Genomic DNA, 23,433 nt, shown 5'->3' on the forward strand with positions numbered 1-23,433 from the left:
GACCTAGGAGACGATCTGCACTGACCTGCAAGACCCACCTTCATGGAGGAGATCCAGCTCTACATCAGAGAGGAAGAAGATTCCAATGGACCAGCTCAAATGTGTGGGTCATTATGAGGAATATCCTTTATCAGATGGATTGGGCTGGGTGGAGAGCCAGTATTGTGAGAATTTGGGAAATGCTCACATAGAGCTTTTAATAAGGAATATTTTGCTAATAAAATTGTGTTGAACCACACCAAAATCGATGCCCTTTGTCCACCTCACTGACAACAGCACTTGGCTGAAGTGTTTTTAATATATAAACTAGTCAGTGTCCAAAGCATGGATAATAAGAGATAATAGATACATTGATTCTGATCTTCCAGAAGTGTTTAGATTCTATAACAATCCCCATGGATTTGAAGGTAAAAGATTAAAAAATAGAATTGCATACTTGCATTTGTCCAATACTACTTTTTTGTTGCAAAAGGTTTTTATTTTTTGCAGAATTATAAAAGTACAAAAGGTAGTATAACAATCTTAGGATACAAACACACTAACAATAAACCATCTGCTGATCTACAAAACAAACCAGAACTATCACAAAGGAACAGAGCAATCTTTCCACGTTACAAGTCAATAAATAATTGAACTTAGCAAATTAGTTTAAATTAGCTTAATTTATACTAGACTAACCTAACTTAACTTAGATAATGTCAAATTCGATAAAATCAACTTGACTTAAATTAACTTGACTTAAATTTAAATTACATCACCCAGCGCACCCCACCAAGGCTTCCATCCACGGGAAGCATCAATTATTATACCTGTATTTATTCAAGCTTCCTCCTCCCAGGACCCCCAAACCACAAAGTCCAACCGTCACGGCTATATAAAGGCCCTGGTCTATATGGCTGACAAGTCCGTGTCTATGTAATTTAAAAAGGGCCGCCACATCTTATAGAATAGTTCCATTTTCTGGTGTACCACATTCGTAAGAAAATCCAGAGGAATGTGCTCCATCACTAATCTACCCCACCCCATGTGACTGGGAGTTTTTCTGAGGTCTGGCTCATTAAAATGTTCTTCCATGCACAATATGTGAGAATGTTGAATAATCTCTTCCCATGTTCATCTAATGAAGGCAGATTTGGCAGTCCCAAAAGAAGGAATACTGGATCCGCCTTCACTTCAATTCTCAGGATCTTCTCCACCTCATTCACTATAGCACCCCAGTACCTACAGATCTTATGGCACAACCATAGACATCGTGTAAGTGTGCCAGTGCTTATTTTACATTTAGGGCACCCTGGAGATGCTCCTTTCTTAAACTTTGCTAATCACTCCGGGGTCATATGGGCTCCGTGGAGATTCTTCAGTTGCATAGCCTACGCTTTATTGCATATTGAGATCGTTTTCAAATTCTTCCATATGTCCTCCCATGTTTCAGATAAAATGTTTACCTCTAGTTCCTGATTCCAGATTGTGTAGAGTCTTTCCATACCTTCCAAGGCGCCCACTCTCTGTAAATGGTCTACGGTACTGACCGAGAGAATGCCTGCGCACTGGAGCACTCTTCTTTCCATATTGGACTTGTAGGGCTGAGCTAAAAGTGTGGTCCTTCTCTGTATATAATCCCTAATCTAAAAATAATGGAAGAGGTCCCTACTAGGAAGCCCATATTTGTGACTTAGCTGGTCAAAAGACATCAGGACCTCTCCCTCAAACAGGTCTCCAAAACTGGAGACTTCCATGACCTCCCATGCTTTAAAGCCGGAATCCATTGACCACGGCCTGAATCCTGGGGCTCCAACTAAGGGGGTGAATGGTGAGGTTTTATGCAGATTAATCTCACTGTGCCGCATCATCCTCCGCACTCTGACCGTGTTTATAATAATTTGACTTCTACAATGCTCAGCAACAGATCTCATCCTATCCATAAACAGCAAATTAAGGAGGGGCCACCTTGCCTGGGAGGCCTCAATATCAAGCCATATCGACCTGGGGCCTTCCACACCCAGTCACTCATATAAGATATTAAGGCGCTTATTTGGTATTGCTTAAAGTCTGGGAGATCTACGGCACCCAATCTAAGCAGCCATTGAGCCTCCGCAGCAATTGTCTGGGCAATAACAATGGGAGCATCCTCATGGGGTATAGTAGCTGAGGAAGAACATTCATTTTAATCAGGGCTATTTTGCCTAACCATAATATTGGCAACCCCTCCTAATGGTGAAGATCTTGTTTTATTCTTTCAAACAATTGCACAAAGCTAGCTCTACACAGCTCATGGAAAGTGGGGGTAATAAGTAAAGAAAACCTTTTTGTGACCACTGGAAAGGAAATTGTTTTCCATCCTCCAGGGCAGACACTCCCACCAAGCTCCCCATGGGCATTGCTTCCGATTTTGTAAAATTAATTTTATACCCTGAGAAAATGCTGAATAACTTAATCTTTTGTATTAACCTGGTTAGTGAAAAAGTGAAGAACAGCATCAGCATAGAGAGTGATTTTATGGTCTCCCATTCCTGCCTTTGGGGCAATTATTTTAGAGTCCTTCCGTATAGCCTCCGTCACCGGTTCGATTACTAAGGTGAATAGCAGTGGCGAGAGAGGACATCCTTGTTGGCTGCCTGTCCCAATGCTAAAATTATCTGATTTTACGCCATTCATAAGGACGGCCGCCATAGCAAAAGACCTCCCCAAGGCCAAAACATTCCAGGATACCAAAAAGATACACCCATTCCACCTGGTCAAACACCTTTTCCATGACTAAGGAGTCCACCAAGCCTGAAATTGACCTCTGTTGGCATATCTGTACTGTATTCAACACTCTCCTGATATTATTCGAAGAACTATGGCCTTTAATAAAATCTGTCTGGTTTTCCTTTATGATAGTGGGCAGTACCTTCTCCAATCTCAATGCTAGCCTTTTGGATAGGATTTTAAAATCTACATTCAGCAGATAGGTCTATATAATGCACAGTCTTCACCATCTTTCCCTTTCTTTAGAATAAAGGAGATATTGGCCTTCCTAAGAGAGGGTGGAAGACAGTCCTGACTCTATGAGTGATTGTACATACCCAATATTGGCTCGGCCAACATGTTTATGAACTCCTTGTAAACCTCGCTCAGAAACCCATCTGGGTCAGGTGCTTTGAACCTTGGAGCTGCCTTATCACCTCTTGTATCTCTTGTACTGTTAAGGGTGCATTCAAAAGGGAAGCTTGCTCTACATTTATACCTGTGAGGTCCAGATTCTCAGAAAAAGGATTCCATCCTTGCTATTCCAACCTCACGACCCTCCGACCAGTATAATCTGTGTAAAATTTCCTGAATATTGCATTAATGTTTTTAGACTCACGAGTGATAGTACCAGTTCCCTCCCTAATGGACACAAGGGATAAAGGGGGCACTTTTCCTCCTGACCAAATATGCCAGGAGAGCTGTGACCCGCTGTAGCTTGGCCACAGACGGTCTATCATAATTTGCCGATTCAGCTGCCTTCAGCCAGGCCGCAAGTATACATTGCTGTTCTCTCTTTGCCTCTTCCTGGTTGCTGAGTATGAAATAATTAATTCCCTTTAATAAGCCTTGGTGGTCTCCCAAAGCATTGATGGGTTACTGGCCATACCTGAGTTAATGTCCTAGAAGGTCCTAGACTCCCTTGTGAAGTACTCTATAAATTTGCTATCCTTCAAAAGAAATTGATCCATGCGCCAGTACCGTGCATCTATTCCACTACCTCTGATCTTGACATCCACACTGCTGCATGGTCCGAAATGGCTATATTCCTGATCCTGCAGGATAACACCGAATCTAGACAGATCGATGGAACAAAGAACATATCAATTCTCGTGTGGCATCACTCCACTAGCTGTCTGGATTGCGGGGTCCATGAGCTGGTCGAAGTCTCCTCCTATAATCATATGGCACACCCCAAGACCAATCAATTTGGAGAATGCACCGATTAAGAATTTAAGGTGGTGTGTCGGGGACAATAGACATTCAGGATGCCATACTCTTTCCTGTGTATCAAGGTCTTGAGGATGATGAACCACTGATGTTCATGCTTAATTTGGTCTATTATCTGAAATAGAAGGTTCCTCTGTATTAGTAAGGCCACTCCTCTGCTTTTAGAATTGAAAGAGGAAAAGAATACCCCACCAAATCCTCCCTGTTGTAATTTCAAATGTTCCTTGTCATTCAAGTGTGTTTCTTGTCGCAAGGCGATGTCTATCCTCTCCTTTCTGAGGTTTGAGAGCACTTTCTTTCTTTTGATCAGGGATTGACTCCCCTTTATTTTCCAGGTGTACCATCTAAATGAACCACGAGTCACAACTGTTCAAAGTGGCCCGCGACCCCTCGAGGGGAAGAAGCTCACTCATGGTGAAAAAGCAGGATTTATACAATCTAAAAACTACCACAAAAGATACTACAAAATCTAAAAAAATCTAACCTCTACTCTTAAATTAAACAAACAAACATACTAACAACCAATACCTGGGGACTTCCCCCCTCACCCATAGGAGACATTCGTCCCAATCCCTACTATCATCATGGCTCCTTCCAGCTAAAGCCATGCCCCAAACCCAAGCAGAGACAAAGAAAACCTGTTATTTACACATGTGAAAATTAAATGTGGACACCCAACCCATCCCCTTCATATGTCTATCCCATTTGTCTTTAATAAAAGAGGTAACCAACCCCCACCCAGAGGAAACAAGGGAATAACAGGAATCAGTTAAAAAAGGGAATTTTACATCAAAGCAATGCCAAGCATATAAAACCAACAACCAAGAGAGCAAAGGATATACCATTGTCCATAGTTTTTTCTCACCCAGATCATCTATTTCAAAGTGTCTAGAAAATTCCTTGCTTTTCCTGCTGAGTCAAAGTTGTAAACAGACCCTCCATGGTTGAAGTGCAGTACTGCCTGGCACCTCCCAGAGTATTGGATATTTAGGTCTCTCAATCTATTACTGACTTCATCAAAAGATTTTCTCTTCTTGATTAGAGCTCCAGAGAAGTCTTGAAAAAGCATAATTTTTGACCCGTTGTACACCAGGGCCTGTGAGTCTTTTCCCAGCCTTCTGGAGGCTTCCATTACCACTTGTTTCTCCTTGTAACACTGGAGTCGCTAGGATCAGGCAGGGACGCTGATCCAAACCGGACCTGCACATCGCAGACCGGTGGGCCCGCTTTACACGCACCTAGCCTGACTCAACTCCCAGCCCCAAGAACTGCGGGAGCCACTGCTCCAGGAAGCTAACCAGGTCCTCAACTTCTTCACATTTCGGGAGCCCGATTATCTGTAAGTTCTTCCATCGACCTTGTCTAGCAGGGCCCGAACTTGGTTTTCCAGCATTTGGATCCTCCCCTTCAAATTTCCTGCCATGGTCTCTGATGCCTCGGTCCTTTGTTCGATTACCTCAAGCATTTGGATCTCCTGATCATGCTTTTGTAGCATGGCAGAGATCGGAACTAGCGCCGACTCAAGTTTTTCTCTGAGTTTTTACAAACACCAAGACTAAGTTCCGTTACTCCAATGAGCTCAAGGCGCCTCCACATAGTCGGGGCTGCAGCCGTGGGTGTGCCCAGCACTGTAGGGGAGTGCCCTGCTTGCGGCGATCCTCATGCTCCCTTTCCTTTATTCATCTTCATCTTCTTCCCAAAACCATAGGGTCAGTATTTAAAAGGTCCTAGGGGTTTTGTTTCACTTTATTTTTCCGATTTTTCTTATGGGTGGCTATTGGCGGGGTGGGGATGGGGAGTCGGGGGGGAGTAAAAGCATCATTTTACTTGTGTTATGGTGCACAGTCAAGAACAGTAGCCGCCATCTTGGATCCCTCTATCCAACACCTTTGGTGATCACCCAACATCTCTCGGAGCACTTGTAAGAAACTCCATTATTCAAGAAAGGAGTGAATGAGAAAACAAGGCCTTTTATAGCCCAATTAGCTTGACGGTGGTGGGCAGAAATTTAAAAATCTCTTGTTTAGGACATGGCAATAGATTAAAATTCTAGCCTCTTTGGGACTATTATGGACCTATGTAATTATTAAGGAACATTTACCATAATATCTTGAGAAAACTATATAGCTGGTTTGTTACTGACCCAGATGAGGGGAGCAGACAAATCACGAAAATCTAAAATCTCAGTCTGAGCTACCAGATTTGTACTGTTCTCCTAGCTTAATTCCAAATATGTTTGGTTTATGTTAATTCCAAGTATGATTAGCCTTACCTTAAATCCAAGTATGCTGTACAAGTGTTTTGTTCTTCAACCATCTCCTGATTTAACTGACTGCAGTTTCAGTGTTTGTCAATTAGTCATGATTCAGATGACTGGTTTCAGGACATCAGCAGAAAATTGCCTTGTACTTGTTACATTAGAAGGTATGGTGTTCATACAACAGATTGGAAAGATGAGATAAATAAAAGGTATATTTTACTTAAAAGCCTTTTACTTGAGGAAAGGTGTTGGAACCCTTTATTTTGGAATATGAACTCTTTTAACTCCTTAAGCTCTTAGGGCCATATAAGGCACGTATAAAACCATAATAGGATTAGTCAGGATCAACATGACTTTAAGAAAAGTAACACATGTTTGACAAATCTGTTCAATTTTTTTGAGGATGTAGCTGGCATGTGAATGTGGTGTATTTGGATTTTCTGAAAGCATGTAATAAAATGACACCAAAGAGATAATTACACAACAATCTCATAGTTGTGGGCTATATATTTTATTGAATTGTACGTTATTTGATAGTCCAAAGACAGAAACGAGAAATAAATGGGTTATCTTCAGATGCTTTAACAATGTCCTTCATTCAACATAAGGTCAGAAATGGGGACTGTGTTCAGTATCATTCACAACTCCTTCAATACTGAAGCAGTTTATACCTGCATGAGACAATGGCCTAGTGGTACTATCACTGGACTAATAATCTGGAGACCCAGGTAATGTCCTGGGGACATGGATTCATAACCTGCAATTTGCATTTAATAAAAATCAGGGATTAAGTGTAACGAAACTGTTGTTGCTTGTCAGAAAAAGACTCATCTAGTTCACTAATGTCCTTTAGAGAAGCAAATTGACTATCCCTACCTGATCTGGTCTTCATGTGACTCCAGACCTACAGCAATGTGGTTGATTCTCAACTGTCCTCCGGACAATTAAGCATTGGCAATAAATACTAGCCCAGCCTGCTATGTCCACTTCCAAACTTCCCAAAGTTTGTCCACCAAATACAAAGCACCAATCAGATAATAATGAAATAATCTCAACTTGCCTTGATGAGGGCAGCTCCAAAAACCCTCAAGAAATGACCTGCCCTCCACTATGTTAAACATTCATTCCCTCTACCTCAGGCACACAGTGGCCATGGTGTACACTACATAAATGATGCACTGTAACTGACCAAGCTTCCTATGACAGCACCATTGAAACCTTCAACTTTCCTGTCGGAGAGCGTAGATACAAAAGATATTTTTTGAGAGCGCAGCAAGTAGGAACTGTTCATGAGGATTACTGCCAGGCTTACTGAGCCCAATTTGAATCAAAATTTTGCATCAAAAGTACAATTTTTAAGTTTGTGAGTGACTCCAAATTGGAGGTGAGGCTACAGTCAAGGACAGAAAGACTGTAAAGAATTTCTATAAGTCATTTATAAATTTGCATAATGAGCATAAAATTGGCAAATTAATTTCAATATAGGTTTGGTTTATATTCTGGTAACAAAAATAGAAATGTCTCTTAATGCATGGAAAATTATATTCTAGAAAGGCAAAGAAATCTGAGAGCTTAAATATTCAAATCCTAGGAATAGTAATTGAGGTTAATAAGTTTAAAACAAAAGCTAACCAAGCACAAAGTTGTATTTTTAGGGGAATAGAACTAAAAGGTAATGAAGTTATATTAAACTTGTATCAAACCCTGGTTAGAACGGACTATTGTGTGCAGTTCCAGTCTTCATATTATCAAAAGAATAAAAAGGCACTGGAAACAGTGCAAAAGAAGATTTTAATATGGATGATATTAACATTGTAAAGTTATATTTATCAGTAAGGAATAGACAGGTTAAGTCCTCTTTTCTCTTGAAGAGAGGAATCTTTAAGAGAAAGTTAAGGGTAATCAAAAGCTGGTCTTTAAAATTATGAAAACTTTGATATAGTGGCCTCAGAGAGAGTTCTTCCTACAGGGATGAACAAATCTAGAGGTCCTCAATATGACAGTCAATAAAAAATTAAATGGGTCAATACATTACTTCTGAATTCTGCAGAGTATGTTTGGAACATAAAGCTTGCTGTTACAAGTAGTTGAGGCAAATAATATAGACGTATTTAGGGAAACCAGACATATTAAGATAAAGGGAGTGGAGTGGAGAGCTTAGATAGGAATGGAAAATGATTTATTAGAATACAGACACTTGCATAAATTAGTTGGATTAATTGGTATGTTTCTGTACATTCTATATAACTTTATGTTGTTCAGAATTCTATTTGGATCATTGATTGGTGAGAGAGGGCAAGTATTAAGGGAGGTGAAAGTGGGTGACACAGCTGTATTCTGGGGTAGATGAGGTGATGTCCCGAGTGAATGATTGGACAGCACAGATCGCATGTAGGGTTAGTGGGCTCAGGACTGTTAGAGTGAGTGACAGTGAGTGAGAGAACATGTTGCAGATAATAGTGAGAGCAGAGAGCATGAGACTTGGTGAGAGGTGGGAACAGTAGCAGAGATAGAGTGAATGTGAGGTATGGGAAAGAAGACAGTGGAACTTATGCTGGCTGAGCCAATAAGATCATTGATGATTTTTCTCTGTTGTTGTATATTCCTCCAGATGCCTGAGACTGCTCTAACCTGGGTGGTATACTCTGGCCAGACTGGTATGGTCTGCTGAGTGATCCAGTACTGCTGGCCCTGGGAAGAATGGCAGACTTGCATCTTCACTCCACCCAGCAGGACTGAGAGGGCAGCTTTGGAAAGCCAATGCTCATCAAGGTGCACGTTAGCCCTTTAAAGATGGTGCAAAAGCAAGGGATGCCAATCTTTCAACAGATATCTGCTGGGTGCAGAGTCATTCTAGAAACAGCATGTGGTGAAATGGGGCTGGAATCAGAAACTGTAAAGGTGGGTAGGTGTTTACAGAGGCATTTTGTTAAGATGCAGCAAGAAAACTCACTAGGCTTCTTGGCAGGAATCCCTCCAAAAAAAAACTCCAAGCAACTCAGAGATAGCCAAATAAGATTCCACCTGTTATCTTTGTTTCTTTATTTTCTATCATTAGTTTATTTGGTTCTACACCAATATGTTTATTTATATGTTTATTTCTCAGTCTCTAAGCTATTATATATTGTTTTCTTCTGTCTTTATCCTTTATGATTACATCTATTTACTGATTTCATATTACAAACTGCATTTCTGACTAATCTTGATATGATTCTTGTAATATCTGACATGGAGTAAGTTGTCTTGCATGCCATTTTTCAGCATAACTATTGCTGCATCATTTCACTCAAAACAGTAATTCTATGCACAATAGATGTGAAGTAAAGAGAATTCTAATGGATAATTCTATATGTATTGATATGTTGTTAAAATATTTATTGCATCACATTCTACCACTTTTTTGGCATTTATTGTTTGGACTGGTTTAATCTTGGTGTCTTATATGTTCCGATTTCTTAGGAGAAAATTATATCCTAGTGTATTAATACACAATTTAAATTTTCTAAAGTAATATTTCCTAGATGATATTTTGTGTGCAACTCCTACCTCCACCTCTCATATGGCAGTATAAATGTTTATTCTGGGGGTAGTGGCTCAGGACAGTGTTCCCTATTTATGAAGTAACTGAAATAGAATGTCATAGTAAAAACAATATATTCTTGATTCAGTTTAAAAGATTTGTCACAATAGGAATGAGTCAGGAGTGTACTTATCATTAATAAACACAGAGAATGCAGGAGGAACTCACCATACATGGAGAGAGAGAGAAAACAGAGTTAATGCTTCGAGTCCAGTGTAATTCTTCTTCAGAACACTTAGGTGCACTTATTGTTTGGTATTTTTCTCCAAACCTCCTATGTGCTATAAGGAATATATAACCAATCACACAGTCACTGGCAGGCAGAAGGCCTTTGTTATCAACAACTGGTCAACATTCCACAGATCAATCACCAATTTCCTGGTTCACACGCTCATCTTCAACTAAACTTCCCCTAATTGCACAAACAGCAATTTATGTAGCACTTCTAATGAGCGTTAGTAACTTGATTTTTAAAAGCGCAGGAATTCTCTCTACAATGCTTAGTTCTTAAAATAGTGGGGTTTTTTCCATTTCAGTCTACAATCAAAATTACTGAAAAAAAAATGTGACAGTCCTTACATGTTTTCTTGATCATTCATGAAATGAAAAGATAAGGCTGAAGCTTTTTCAGAATCTTCAGCCAGAAGTGCCAAGTGAATGGTCCATCTCGGCCTCCTCCAATGGTCCCCAGCATCACAGATGCTACTCTTCAGCCAATTCAATTCACTCCACATGATATAAGAAATGGTTGGAGGCACTGGAAGCTGTAAAGGCTATGTGCACTGACAACATTCTGGCAATAGTACTGAAGACTTCTGCTCCAGAACTTGCTCTTCCCATAGCCAAGCTGTTCTAGTACAGTTACAATGCTGGCATATACGGACAATGTGGCAAATTGCCCAGATATATCCTGTACATAAATAGCAGGACAAATCCAACCAACAAATTACTGCCCCATCAATCTACTGTCAATCATCAGTAAAGTGATGGAAGGTGTCATCAACAATGCTATCAAGCAGCACCTGCTCAGCAATAACCTGCTCAGTGATTGGAGGGAATCCTGAGAGCCAGATTTACATGCATTTGGAAAGGCAAGGACTGATTAGGGATAGTCAGCATGGCTTTGTGCATGGGAAATCATGCCTCATGAACTTGATTGAGTTTTTGAAGAAGTAACAAAGAGGATTGATGAGGGCAAAGCTGTAGATGCAATCTATATGGACTTCAGTAAGGCATCTGACAAGGTTCCTCATGGGAGGTGGCTAGCAAGGTCAGATCTCATGGAATACAGGGAGAATTAGCCATTTGGATAAAGAAAGTAGAAGACAGAAGATGGTAGTGGAGGTTGCTTTCAGGCTGGAGGCCTGTGATCAGTGGTGTGCCACAAGGATCGGTGCTGGGTCCACTACTTTTTGTCATTTATATAAATGATTTGGATGTGAACATAGGAGGAATGGTTGGTAAATTTGTAAATGACACCAAAATCTGAGGTGTAGTGGACAACAAAGAAGGTTACTGGAAAAGCGCAGCAGGTCAGGCAGCATCCAAGGAGCAGGAGAATCGACGTTTCGGGCATGAGCCCTTCTTCAGGCTGGAGAAGGGCTCATGCCCGAAACGTCGATTCGCCTGCTCCTTGGATGCTGCCTGACCTGCTGTGCTTTTCCAGCAACACATTTTCAGCTCTGATCTCCAGCATCTGCAGTCCTCACTTTCTCCAGCAAAGAAGGTTACCTCAGAGTACAATGAGATCTTGATCAGATGGGCTGAGAAGTGGCAGATAGAGTTCAATTTAGATTAATGTGAGGTGCAGCATTTTGAAAAAGCAGGTCATGGCTAGACTTATACACTTAATGGCACGGTCCTGGGGAATGTTGCTGAACAAAGAGACCTTGGAGTGCAGGTTCATAGCTCCTCGAAAGTGGAGTCACAGGTAGATTGGATAATGAAGTAGGCGTTTGGTATGCTTTCCTTTATTGATCAGAGCATTGAGAAAAGGAGTTAGGAAGTCATGTTGCGGTTGTAGAAGACATCGGTTAGGCCACTTTTGAAATGCTGCATGCAACTCTGGTCTCCTTCCTATCGAAAGGATGTGTGAAACTTGAAAGGATTCAGAAAAGGTTTACAAGGTTGCCAGAGGTGGAAGATCTGAGCTATAGGGATGGGCAGAATAGGCTGGGGCTGTTTTCCCTGGACCATCAGAGGTTGTGGGGTGACCTTATAGAGATTTATAAAATCATGAGTGGCATGGATAGGGTAAAAAGACAAGGTTTTTTCCCTGGTGTGAAGGAGTCTAGAACTAAAGGCATAGGTTTAGGGTGAGAGGGAAAAGATACAAAAATGACCTAATCGGCAACGTTTTCATACAGAGGGTGATGCATGTATGGAATGAGCTGCTAGAGGAAATGGTGGAGGCTGGTACAATTACAGCATTTAAAAAGCATCTGTATGGGTATATGAATAGGAAGGATTTAGAGGGATATGGGCCAAGTGCTGACAAATGGGACTAGATTAGGTTAGGATATCTGATCGGCATGGATGAGTTGGACCGAAGGGTTTGTTTCCATGCTGTACATCTCTATGACTGTATAATTCTATGATGCCTAGTTTGGGTTCTGCCAGGGCCACTCAGCTCCTGAACTCATTACAGCCTTCATTCAAACATGGACAAAAGAGCTGAATTCCAGACGTGAGGTGACAGTGACAGCCCTTGACATCAAGGCTGCATTCAAATGAGTTTGGCATCAAGGAACCCTAGCAAAACTAGAATCAATGGGTACCAAGGGGCAAACACTCTAGTTGTTAGAGTCATAATGACACATAGGAAGATAATTGTAGTTGTTGGAGGTCAGCCATCTCAGCTTCAGGACACCTCTGCAGGAGTTCCTCAAAATAGTGTCCTAAGTCCAATCATCTTTAGCTGCTTCATCAATAACCTTCCCTCCATCATAAGGCCAGAAGTGGGGATACACCGATGATTGCACAATGCAACTCCTCAGACACTGAAGCAGTCCAGGGTTAAATGCCACAAGATCTGGACAATGTCCTGGCTTGGACGGACAAGTGGCAAGTAACATTTGTACCACACAATGCCAGGCTATGACCTTCACCAATAAGAGTCAATCTAACCACCGTCCCTTGAAATTCAATGGTGTTACCATCATTGAATGTTCCACTATCAACATCCTGGGGGAGTTATCATTGATCAGAAACTCAACTGGACTCACCACAAAAACATCGTGGCTACAACAGAACAGAGGCTCGGAATACTGTAGCAAGTAACTCATCTCATAACTCCTCAAAGCCTGTCCACCATCTACAAGGCATAAGTCAGGAGTGTGATGGAATATTCCCCACTTGCCTGAAACCTTAACAACACTCAAGATACTTGACACCATCCAGGACAAAGCAACCTGCTTGATTGGCACTCCACAAGCATCCATTCCCTTCACCTCAGAATTCAGTAGCAGCAATGTGTACTATCTACAAGATACAGTGCAGAAATTCACCAAAGATCCTCAGACAGCGCCTTCCAAACCTACAACCACTTCCATCTAGAAGGAGAAGGGAAGCAGATATATGGGAACATCATCGCTTTCAAGTTTCCTTCCAAAACACTTACCATCCTAACTTGGAAATATATCTCCGTTCCTTCATTGTCATTGGTTCAAAAATTTGGAATTCGCTCCCTCATAGCATTTGCTCCCTCAATCCATAGCAGGTGGACTGCAGCAGTTCAAATGCAACAGCTCACCACCACCTTCTCAAGGGCAACGAGTGACAGGCAATAAATCTGGCAGGCCAGTGATACCCACATCCCACAAAATGAATACATTTTTAAAAATTGAATATATGTGCCTCAGTGATATTGGCAATTCCATTACCATGTATTTATGATCTCTTTATATCTCCACCTTGAATGAAAGAAGTAGAGATATTCAACACCTCTCCATGACATCATCATTTGCATTTGTGAGCTGGATTACTAGTATTGGCTGCCCCAAGTTCACTCCCTCTCTCTTATATTTTGGCCTCTTTTCTCCTACAAAGGACAACAGTGTAAATCTCTCAGTAAATGAAAGTGAGGGGATCATGCAATGTATACAATGCATTCATTTAGTGTGGAGAAAGTGAGGTCTGCAGATGCTGGAGATCAGAGCTGGAAATGTGTTGCTGGAAAAGCGCAGCAGGTCAGGCAGCATCCAGGGAACAGGAGAATCGACGTTTCGGGCATAAGCCCTTCTTCCTGAAGAAGGGCTTATGCCCGAAACGTCGATTCTCCTGTTCCCTGGATGCTGCCTGACCTGCTGCGCTTTTCCAGCAACACATTTCCAGCATTCATTTAGTGTGGCTAATAGATAGATGTATTATGATACGCAGGATTGAGGAAGTTGTTAAAGTTAGATCGATAAGTGGGGAGATGAGGAAATGTATAGAAAATGTAAGCTGGGTGATGTATACAGAACATTGAGCAAGACAGAGTGATGTGCAGAAGCAACTCACAGCATGGGGTACAGATAGATCAATATTCATTTTTCCTAATTTGCTTAAGTCATTAAATAAGTTCTTGCATTGCACCATGACCAAATAATGCTCCTGCTGCAGCACCTTCTTAGACTCCTTTACCCAGACCTTGCTGGGAAAAGTACAGTCCTCCTGCTCCTGATTGCACCCAGCACTAACTCCAATGAGACAGATTTATATCTGGTACTGACCTCATTATTTACCTACCTTTCACTCTGAACACATGTAATTTGGATTTGTGGTCTGTCGTTCAGGTGCATTTCACCTGCACTCCACAGTTCGCAGGTGTAACCTCTGGAAGTCAAAATGAAATGGTATAATTGAATTGAATCACTGAAAAACTGAATTGTTATGGTACAGAGGAGATTATTTGGCCTATTGTGTCTGCATTGGCTATTGAGCATTTTAACTTAGTGCCAATCACCTGATTTTTCCCTCTATTCTTGAACATTATTTCTATTTAAATAATTATCCAAAGCTCTCTTTCATGCCTCATTTGAACCTCCATCAAAATTCCAACCAATACATTCCAAAGCATGACTTACTGTGTGAAAAGATTTTTCTGACTTCACACTTGCTTCTTTTAGAAAACTTTAAAACTGTATCCCCTTGATACTCAATAAACTTAGAAATTCTGAGTTCAGTTGACTTCCAGGTTTCCATCCTGTTTCCTCCTACATGAAAGCCATTTTCAGATTAGTAGTCGGGCCAGGGAATCCATGGAAATGAATTGCCAGTGTTTTCAGTACATCATCACAAGTTATCTTTATTTCAGCTACTTATTAAGAAATCTCACAGACAATGAAGCTCTGAAACAATGAGTTAAACTTTACTGTATATAGCAACCAAAATAAGTAAGTAAGTTAAGCCTCAACCCAGCTTGGCTTTTACCTGATTAATGGTGCAGTTTAGTTACAATTCCAAACAACTGTGCCTGTCTCTGATGTGCAAAGTTGTTCTTAGAAGTTTTGCGAAGGGAGAGTTCTGCAGTTGCTTTTTATACAGATTTTTTGTCTTTCAGGTCCATGATGTAATTTTTTTTAATGATTCTTTAGAGTCCTTTCATCCAAAATATTGATTACTCTTTTGAAGTCATTCGGTTTGCAGTTTACTTCTTTATCAGAAATAACTCCTCCACGCCTTGTTACATTTGACCTCAATTATCTGATTGAAGGCATCCTGTCTTGTAATTAACTCCTTAAATTCTTCAGCAAAACAGTCAGTTGTCCTTGTGGCATGAGGTATCCAGTTACCAAGCAAGTGTCAAAACAGATTTGTTAATTTAACTTTGACCTCTCTTTTTTCCCAAGCATGGCTAATCACTTTCAATCTGCTATGTAACATCTTGTCTTTGTCCCTTAATAGGTTCGGAGAAAGGTAGTCAGGTAGTATCCGAGCAGCAGGAGAATCGACGTTTCAAGCATAAGATCTTCATCAGGAATGTGGGACTGAGAGATAAGGGTGGGGGAAGGGGTGATAGCTGGAAATGCCATAGGGAGATGAATGTTGAGGGGTGATGGTGATAGGTCGGAGAGGTGGGTGGAGCGGATAGGTGGAAGGAAGATGGGCAGGTAGGATAGTTCAAGAGGGCAGTGCCAAGTTGGAGAGTTGGATCTGGGATAAAGTGGGAGGAGGGGAAATGAAGAAACTGGTGAAATTGACATTGATCCTGTGTGGTTGAAAGGTCCCAAGCCTGAAGATGTAGCGTTCTTCCTCCAGGTGTCAGGTGGCTAGAGTTTTTGCATGTCCTTGGTGGAGTGAGAGGGGGAGTTGAAGTGTTTGGCCTCAGGATGGTGGAGCTGTTAAGTGCGTGTGTCCCAGAGATGTTCTCTGAAATGTTCCACAAATTGGCGTCCTGTCTCCCCAATGTAGAGGAGACCGCATCGAGAGCAAAGGACACAGTAGATTATGTGTATGGAAGTACAGGTAAATCTCTGTCAACTGTGGAAGGATCCTTTGGGGCCTGAGGTGAGGGGGCAGGTGTAGGTGCAGGTTTTGCACTTCTTATGGTGGCAGGGGAAGGTGCTGGGAGTGGAGGGTGGGTTGGTGGGGAGCGTGGACCTAGCAAGGGAGTTGCAGGGGAATTAGTCGCAGATAGGGGTGGGGAGGGAAATATATCCTTGGTGGTGGGGTCTGTTTATCGGTGACAGAAATGACAGAGGATGATGCGTTGTACCTGGTGGTTGCTGGGGTTGAAGTTGAGGACCGGGGGAGTTCTGTCCTTGTTGCAATTGGAGTGGTGGGGTTAATAGGTTCTTCCAGACAGAGTTATTGCTGCTGTCTTTGTGTGTAATGGTTTATCTTTGTCGATTCCTTCTCTCCAATTCATTAAAGTTCTGAAGTCTATAGTATCACATCAGATTCTAGGATTTAACTGCTGAGTGAAACTAGTCTCATTTCAAATCATAAAAATATCAATCACAGAAAGTGACTACTTATCGAATCATGCTTATGCTGAATGAAAATGTGTCATCCCCTAATCCTACTTTCCATAGGTTTCTACATTATAACATTTCAAGTACATACTCAAGCATTTTTTAAAATGTATTTATAGTTTCTACTGCTATCATGCAGTTGTAGATCTGCATCGTTCTTTTAGTGACAAAATATCTCCTCAACTCCCCTCTAATTCTTCTACTAATTGCCTTAATTCCTTTGGTTATTGACCTTTCTGTTAAGGGAGATAGATTCCTCCTGTTAACTGTACTTAAATCCCTGATATTTTTATCCATCATAATTAAGTCACCCTTTGTCCCTTTTAATTCAAGGGAAATAATCTCAGTCCGTCCAATCTTTGCTCATAGCTTAACTCTTTCAGTCCTGCCAATATTCTTGCAAATCTCCTATTAGCATTCTCTCATGGGATCTTATTCTTTCTACAACATGTTGAGCAGAACTCTGTGCAGTATTCTAGCTGTACTATCATTCTGGTTTATTTTTATGGTTTGAGCATAATCACTCCCCCACCCCTTATAATCTATGACCCAATAAAGAAAAGAATGTATCATATATTCCTCATTAACCTCAATATTACCTACCCTGTTATGTTCAGAAAACTGTGAACTTTGTTCCAAGGCCATTTGGACCACAAAGTTTGGCATCTGGGATTTAATCAACACATTTTGTCTGATGAAATTTAATACCCAACTGCTGAGATGAATTATCTGACAAGTCTGAATGTAAATGGCATCCCTTTCCCTAGTGGTATTCGATAGGCCATGTCATACGGTGAACCTATGGTAGAATTCCCCCAATTTTCATTCCATTGAAACTACCTTGTTTTAGATTAGATTAGATTACTTACAGTGTGGAAACAGGCCCTTCGGCCCAACAAGTCCACATTGACCTGCCGAAGTGTAACCCACCCAGACCCATTCCCTTACATTTATCCCTTCACCTAACACTACGGGCAATTTAGCATGGCCAATTCACCTAACCTGCACATTTTTGGATTGTGGGAGGAAACCGGAGCACCCGGAGGAAACTCACGCAGACACGGGGAGAATGTGCAAACAGAGAGTTGCCTGAGGCGGGAATTGAACCCAGTGCTACCGTGCCGCCCACGACTATAAGATGTGTCCTCACCAATACAATTAAATATGATGTTCATTGCTGATGTCCCAACTGGATGCTGCCCTCTTTAACAGTGTTCTCTTTGGCAAGTCCCTGAAATAAAAATATGTGAATGTTTTATTTTAAATAATGCAGATTTCCCTCAGATGTGTCCTTAAGGAGTGCCAATAGTCAGTGCCCATGTTTTTGCCTGGACTACACTTCTTGTCTGCTGAATATTCTCAATAGGAAAGGGAATGGAGAACAGTAAAGAGCTTTGCTCTTTCACATAGTTAGCATAAACTAAATGGGCTGAAAAGTCTCAACCCATGCTTTAAAATTCAATACCTTTGTGTTAAATGTTTGGGGACTATGTAACTCGCCATGGCAGAGGGTCTGTTTCTAATGAGATGTGGGAAATGCTGAGATGGCAGGACATGATTAAGTTACAACAAACAATCTTTCTCTGATTCAGCCTTGTGTCCATTACACCCAGCCAATCAGTAAATGTTCCATGTATGTTAATACAAAGTGTTCAGGTCTAAGAAGTCGCCATAGTAGAGGGCTGGGCCCTGTTCTGATCCTATAGAGAATGAAGAACCTCTTTAAGACAATTGACAGCCAATCACCTACTTCCTTCTCCCACTGGGGTAACAAGTAAAGGAATAACTAGGATAAACCATAACATGCACTTTGCACATACAGTCACAAAGGGGAGTACACATTTACTGACTATTGTTGACTTATTGACTGTACACCAAACATGAATGTGCGAGTAAATGTTTGAAATTGGACTCTGAGTTTATCTAGAGTGTGTTGTCCTGGGCCATTTTGTTACCAATGTCCAATGCGGTAAGAGGCAAAATGAAGCAAGAGATCATGGTATGTCTATTCATTCAGAACATGACACATTATGATTGTGTCCAAGGAACTGCAGGCAAAACTTTAAGAACATTTTCCAGTAGATGCTGCTGGTTTTTGTTTTTGCTGAAACTACAATGGAGAAATTCTCTAATCTCTCTAATCAAAACCCTTTCTAGTTGTCATTGTGCACCTACTGTTTGATGACAGCTCACCTTTTCTGATAATCCAATTATTATTTGGAATAGATTTTCAGAACTTGACAACGCAACATATGCAAACAAAAATAAATCAAACATCACTGTAGCTGCAGGACAAACTGCAGCAACAAGCCTTCTCAAGTTTGTGACTTCTATCCCTCAAAAGCAACATGCCCATGGGAAAACCATCATCTCCAAGTTCCATTGCAAGTCGCACAGCACCTTGACTCAGATATATTATTCCTTCCTCTTCACTGGTCAATATTCTTGAACTTGAACAGCACTGTGCAAGTAATTTTACCACAATTGCTGTGACGATTCAAGAATGTGGCTCACCACCATCTTTTCATCGGTAAATAGGACTGGGGGGACATTCAGGATTGCGGCAGTCTGAACAGTCTGCTGTGTTGGGGTCTGTGCCATACCCCAAGCAAGGTGGGCTTCTACCCTACCCCCCATTAGTCACCCCTGAGGAAAGTTTGCAGCATAAAGTAGGTAGAACACCTAGAACCCCTTTAAATTAGGATTTGGAAGATCTGGAGCTGATATGAAAACATCTAAGGGAAGGGGAGGTGGGGGAGTGCAGCAGGCAGGACACTCCCCGACTATGTCAGACATACCCGCAGCCACTACCTCAACTCCCATGGTGGTATCCTTGAGTTCAATGGAGCAACAGAATTTACTAACAGAGTTTGCAAAACTCAGTGAAAAAATCGAGGGAGTACTGGAACCAATTACTGCCGTGCTGACAAAACATGAACAGGAGTTCCGGGCCTTGGATCAGCACCTGGAGGCGGTGGAGCAGAGGACTGCAGCCTTGGAGGCCACAACGGAGAGCTCCGAAGGGCGGGTCCGAATCATGGAAGGTCAGGTAGACGACCACGATTTTTGAGGTCGCCCTAAAAATCTGCATATCTTGGGCTTACCTGAGTGTGAAGAAGGTGAAAACCTTGCTGATTTCCTCGAGAGGTGGCTTCCGGAGTTGCTGGACCTGGAGATCGAGTCGGGCAGGGTGAGTATGGAGCGGTCCTATGAGCCCACAATGTACAGGTCCAGGCCATCCCAGCACCCGCGCCCGGTCCTAGTGCAACTCCAGCATTACAAGGAAAAGCATTTAATAATAGAAACAGCCAGAAAAGATCCATAGGCTTTGGCTCATAAAGGTTCGAAAATGACGTTTTTTCATGACTTTTCATGACTTCTCATAGTTAAGAAAAGGAAGATGATGTGAAGAAAAAAAATTAAGAGATTTAAACATTCAATGCTTTCTGAGGTACCTGGCAGTGCTATGTTTCAATCATGAGGGAACTGTCCACAACTTCGACTAGGCGGAGAAAGTAAAAGAATTTTTGAACTCGCTAAAATGTTAGATTTTGGCTGAGGAGGAAGGAGGAAACAAGGCATACGGACAATGGCATAATATAACTTTTTTTTGTATATTCTCTCTCTTTGTTCCTCTCCCTTTTGGGGTCTTGGGCTTTATAGGCTTGGTATTGCTTTGGGGTAAAATCTGGTATGTTTTACATTATACGTGTTTGGATGTTATTAGTTATTCTATTGTTTTCTGTTTTGCTGGATGAGGGGTGGTCACTCCTTTGATGTAAAGATGTGTGGGAGGAGGGATCCATTGATAACTTGTAGGAGTGGAAATAATATGTTTTTTTCTTTGCTTGGTTATGGGGCACGGCTTTAACTGGAAGGTGTTAGGATGGTTGTAAGGTTGGGAGTGAGTGCCCCCTATAGGCAAGTGGTGCTGTGGGGGAGGGGGGTGGTGTTGGGGGGTGGAATCTCTGGGAATTTGTGATTTTTGTGTTTAATTGTTTAAGTTAGGAATACAGGTTAGTTTTTAGTTTTAGTAGTTTTGATACTGTTGGTGGGAATAGTCTTTAGATTTGATAAAGTCTGTTTTTTCTCCACTCATCACACACTGAATGGGCTTCTTCCTGTAAGGGGACTGCAGGCTGTAGTGTGGAATCTTGGCTAGTGATCTGTTCAGGTGGTGCACCTGGAATATAAAGGGGAGCCACTCCCCCATTAAACGGGAGAATGTGCTCTCAAATCTTAGGAAAGAAAGGGTTGACATCACACTGTTGCAAAACACACATTTGACTGATAGGGAACACCTAAAGTTGCAGCAGAGGAGATATGATAGGCTGTTCTTTTCCTCCTTTAACTCCAAAAGCAGAGGAGCGGCCATTATGGTACGAAAGAACCTCCCATTTCAGGTGACAGATCAAATCAAGGATGAATATGGACAGTTCGTCATTCTCAAGGCACTGATACATGGTGAAGAGTATGGCATTCTGAACATTTACTGTCCCCTGGCACACCCTGTCAAATTTTCTGTATACAGTCTCTAAATTAATGGCTCTTGGGGTACACCATATGATTATAAGAGGGGACTTTAATTGTCTCATGGACCTTGGGGTAGACAGGATGCCAAGAGGACTGTCAGGTACACCTTGGCAGTCTAGTCAGTCAATGGACTTGTGTGAGCAGTTGGGGCTAGTAGATCTGTGGAGGTGCCTCCACCTGAATGGGAGGAACTTTACCTTTTACTTCAACCTGCACAAGTGCCACATATGAATTGATATGTTCTTTGTTCCATCAGTTTATTTGGATTTGGTGTTAGCCTGCAGAATTGGGTGCATAACTATTTCGGACCATGTGGCAGTATATTTGGATTTTAAGACCAAAGGTAATGGAGTAGGCATGCGGCAATGGTGCATGAATCCATTTTTGTTGAAGGATGACAACTTTGTACAGTATATTACAAGGGAGGTCAGGACTTTTTTGGGACATCAATTGGGGTATGGCCAACAATCTGTCAGTGCTCTGGGAGACCACCAAAGTGTTCTTAAGGGGTATGATTATTTCATTCTCAGCAACAAGAAAGAGACAGAGAAAAGAGTAGCAGTGGATGCTCAAGGCCTGGCTGAAGGCAGTCAAATCGGCATATTATATCAGACCATCTGTGGTCAAATTGCAATGGGTCATGGCTCTCTGGGTTGCTGTGGACTCACTGTTCACACAAGAGGCAAAGAGAGGGATCTCCTTTGTAAAACAAAGGCTGTTTGAAAATGGGGATAAGCCAGGTAGACACCTGGCTTACCTGGCTAGGAAGAAAAGTGCTCCACAGTCCATTGTGTCCATCAGGGAGAGAACTGGCAATGTCACTCATGAATTGACCAAGATCCAAGAGTTCTATGCAGAGTTATACCGTTTGGAGGACTGTGGGGATGGAGATGCAAGAAATGGGATCCTTCTTTGAAAACTTCGACCTCCCTGGTATAAATGCAGATCAGGTCAGATTCTGAGAGTTCTACGCAGAGTTATACCGGTTGGAGGGCTGTGGGGATGGAGATGCGAGAATGGAATCCTTCTTTGAAAACTTGGACCTCATCGGTATAAATACAGATCAGGCCACCCTTTTAAATGCACTGCTGACAGCACAGGAGGTGCAGGAGGTGGTAAAGCAGCTCCAAGGTAGTAAGGCACCTGACCCAGATGGATTCCTGAGTGAATTTTACAAGGAGTTCAAGCACATGTTAACTGAACCACTGCTGTATATAGCCAGGACTGTCTTTCACCCTCTCTTAGGGAGGCTAATATCTCCCTTATCTTAAAGAAAGGGAAAGACCCTAAGGATTGCGCATTGTATAGATCCGTCTCATTGTTGAATGTGGATTTTAAAATTCTATCAAAGGTGTTGGCTCTGAGACTGGAGAAGGTGCTGCCTGTTATTATAAAAGAGGACCAGATGGCTTTTATCAAGGGCTGCAGCTCCTCCAATAATATCAGGTGGATGTTGAATATAGTGCAAATATGTCAGCAGAGAACGATTCCAGGTTTGGTGGTCTCCCTGGATGCAGAAAAGGCTTTTGATCGGGTGGAATGGTCATATCTCTTTGCTGTTCTAGATCGTTTTGATCTGGGATGGGCCTTCGTCAGGTGGGTGGCAGTGTTATATAAGGTGGCAGTTATTATGAATGAGGTTAAAGCGAGCAATTTTGGTGAGGGGAGGGGCAGCCGACAGGGATGTTTTTACCTGGGCACTTGAACACTGGAGGAGGCTATCCGAAAGTCCCTGAAATAATGGCACCAAAATTTGGGAGTTGAGGAACACAAAATCACTCTTTATGTGGACGATGTCCTTTTGTTTTTGGCTAACCCTGAAAAGTCCATACCCCGGCAAATATAAAAAATTAAATTATTCGATAGCTTTTTGGGATACAAGATAAATTTCACAAAGTCGGCAGTGTTGCCTGAGTGGTGGTGGTGGTGAGGTGGGGGTGGTGGGGGGGTGGGGGAGGGGGGAGGAATAGTTGGTGAGGTACCAAAACTGGAGGACAGAATGGAGTTTCCTTTTAGATGGTCACAGGAAGGTTTTCTCTGTCTAGGAATTTTTATTACCCCTTGCTTCCAGTAGCTGTAAGGAGTGAACTTTGTGCAGCTGTTTGAGAGGATAAAGCAGGACTTGCAGCAATGGGAGGGACTGCCCA

The 23,433-nt window shown here is 41.9% G+C and overlaps 1 protein-coding gene across 1 annotated transcript in view; it reads left to right on the forward strand.

Annotated features, from left to right (window-relative positions):
- Window positions 1-19,538: 19,538 nt before the first annotated feature.
- Window positions 19,539-23,433, forward strand: part of LOC122559137 (cadherin-related family member 4-like) — a 327,985-nt gene continuing 324,090 nt past the window's right edge. The window contains exon 1 of the mRNA XM_087993996.1: window positions 19,539-19,797. Within this exon, the coding sequence (XP_087850122.1) occupies window positions 19,539-19,797 (259 nt within the window). The remainder of the gene's footprint in view (window positions 19,798-23,433) is intronic.

The sequence above is a fragment of the Chiloscyllium plagiosum genome, unplaced genomic scaffold, assembly GCF_037043375.1.
Source record: "Chiloscyllium plagiosum isolate Xiang-an unplaced genomic scaffold, Cpla_swu_hap1 HiC_scaffold_14, whole genome shotgun sequence".
In the NCBI taxonomy this organism is placed as follows: Eukaryota; Metazoa; Chordata; class Chondrichthyes; order Orectolobiformes; family Hemiscylliidae; genus Chiloscyllium; species Chiloscyllium plagiosum.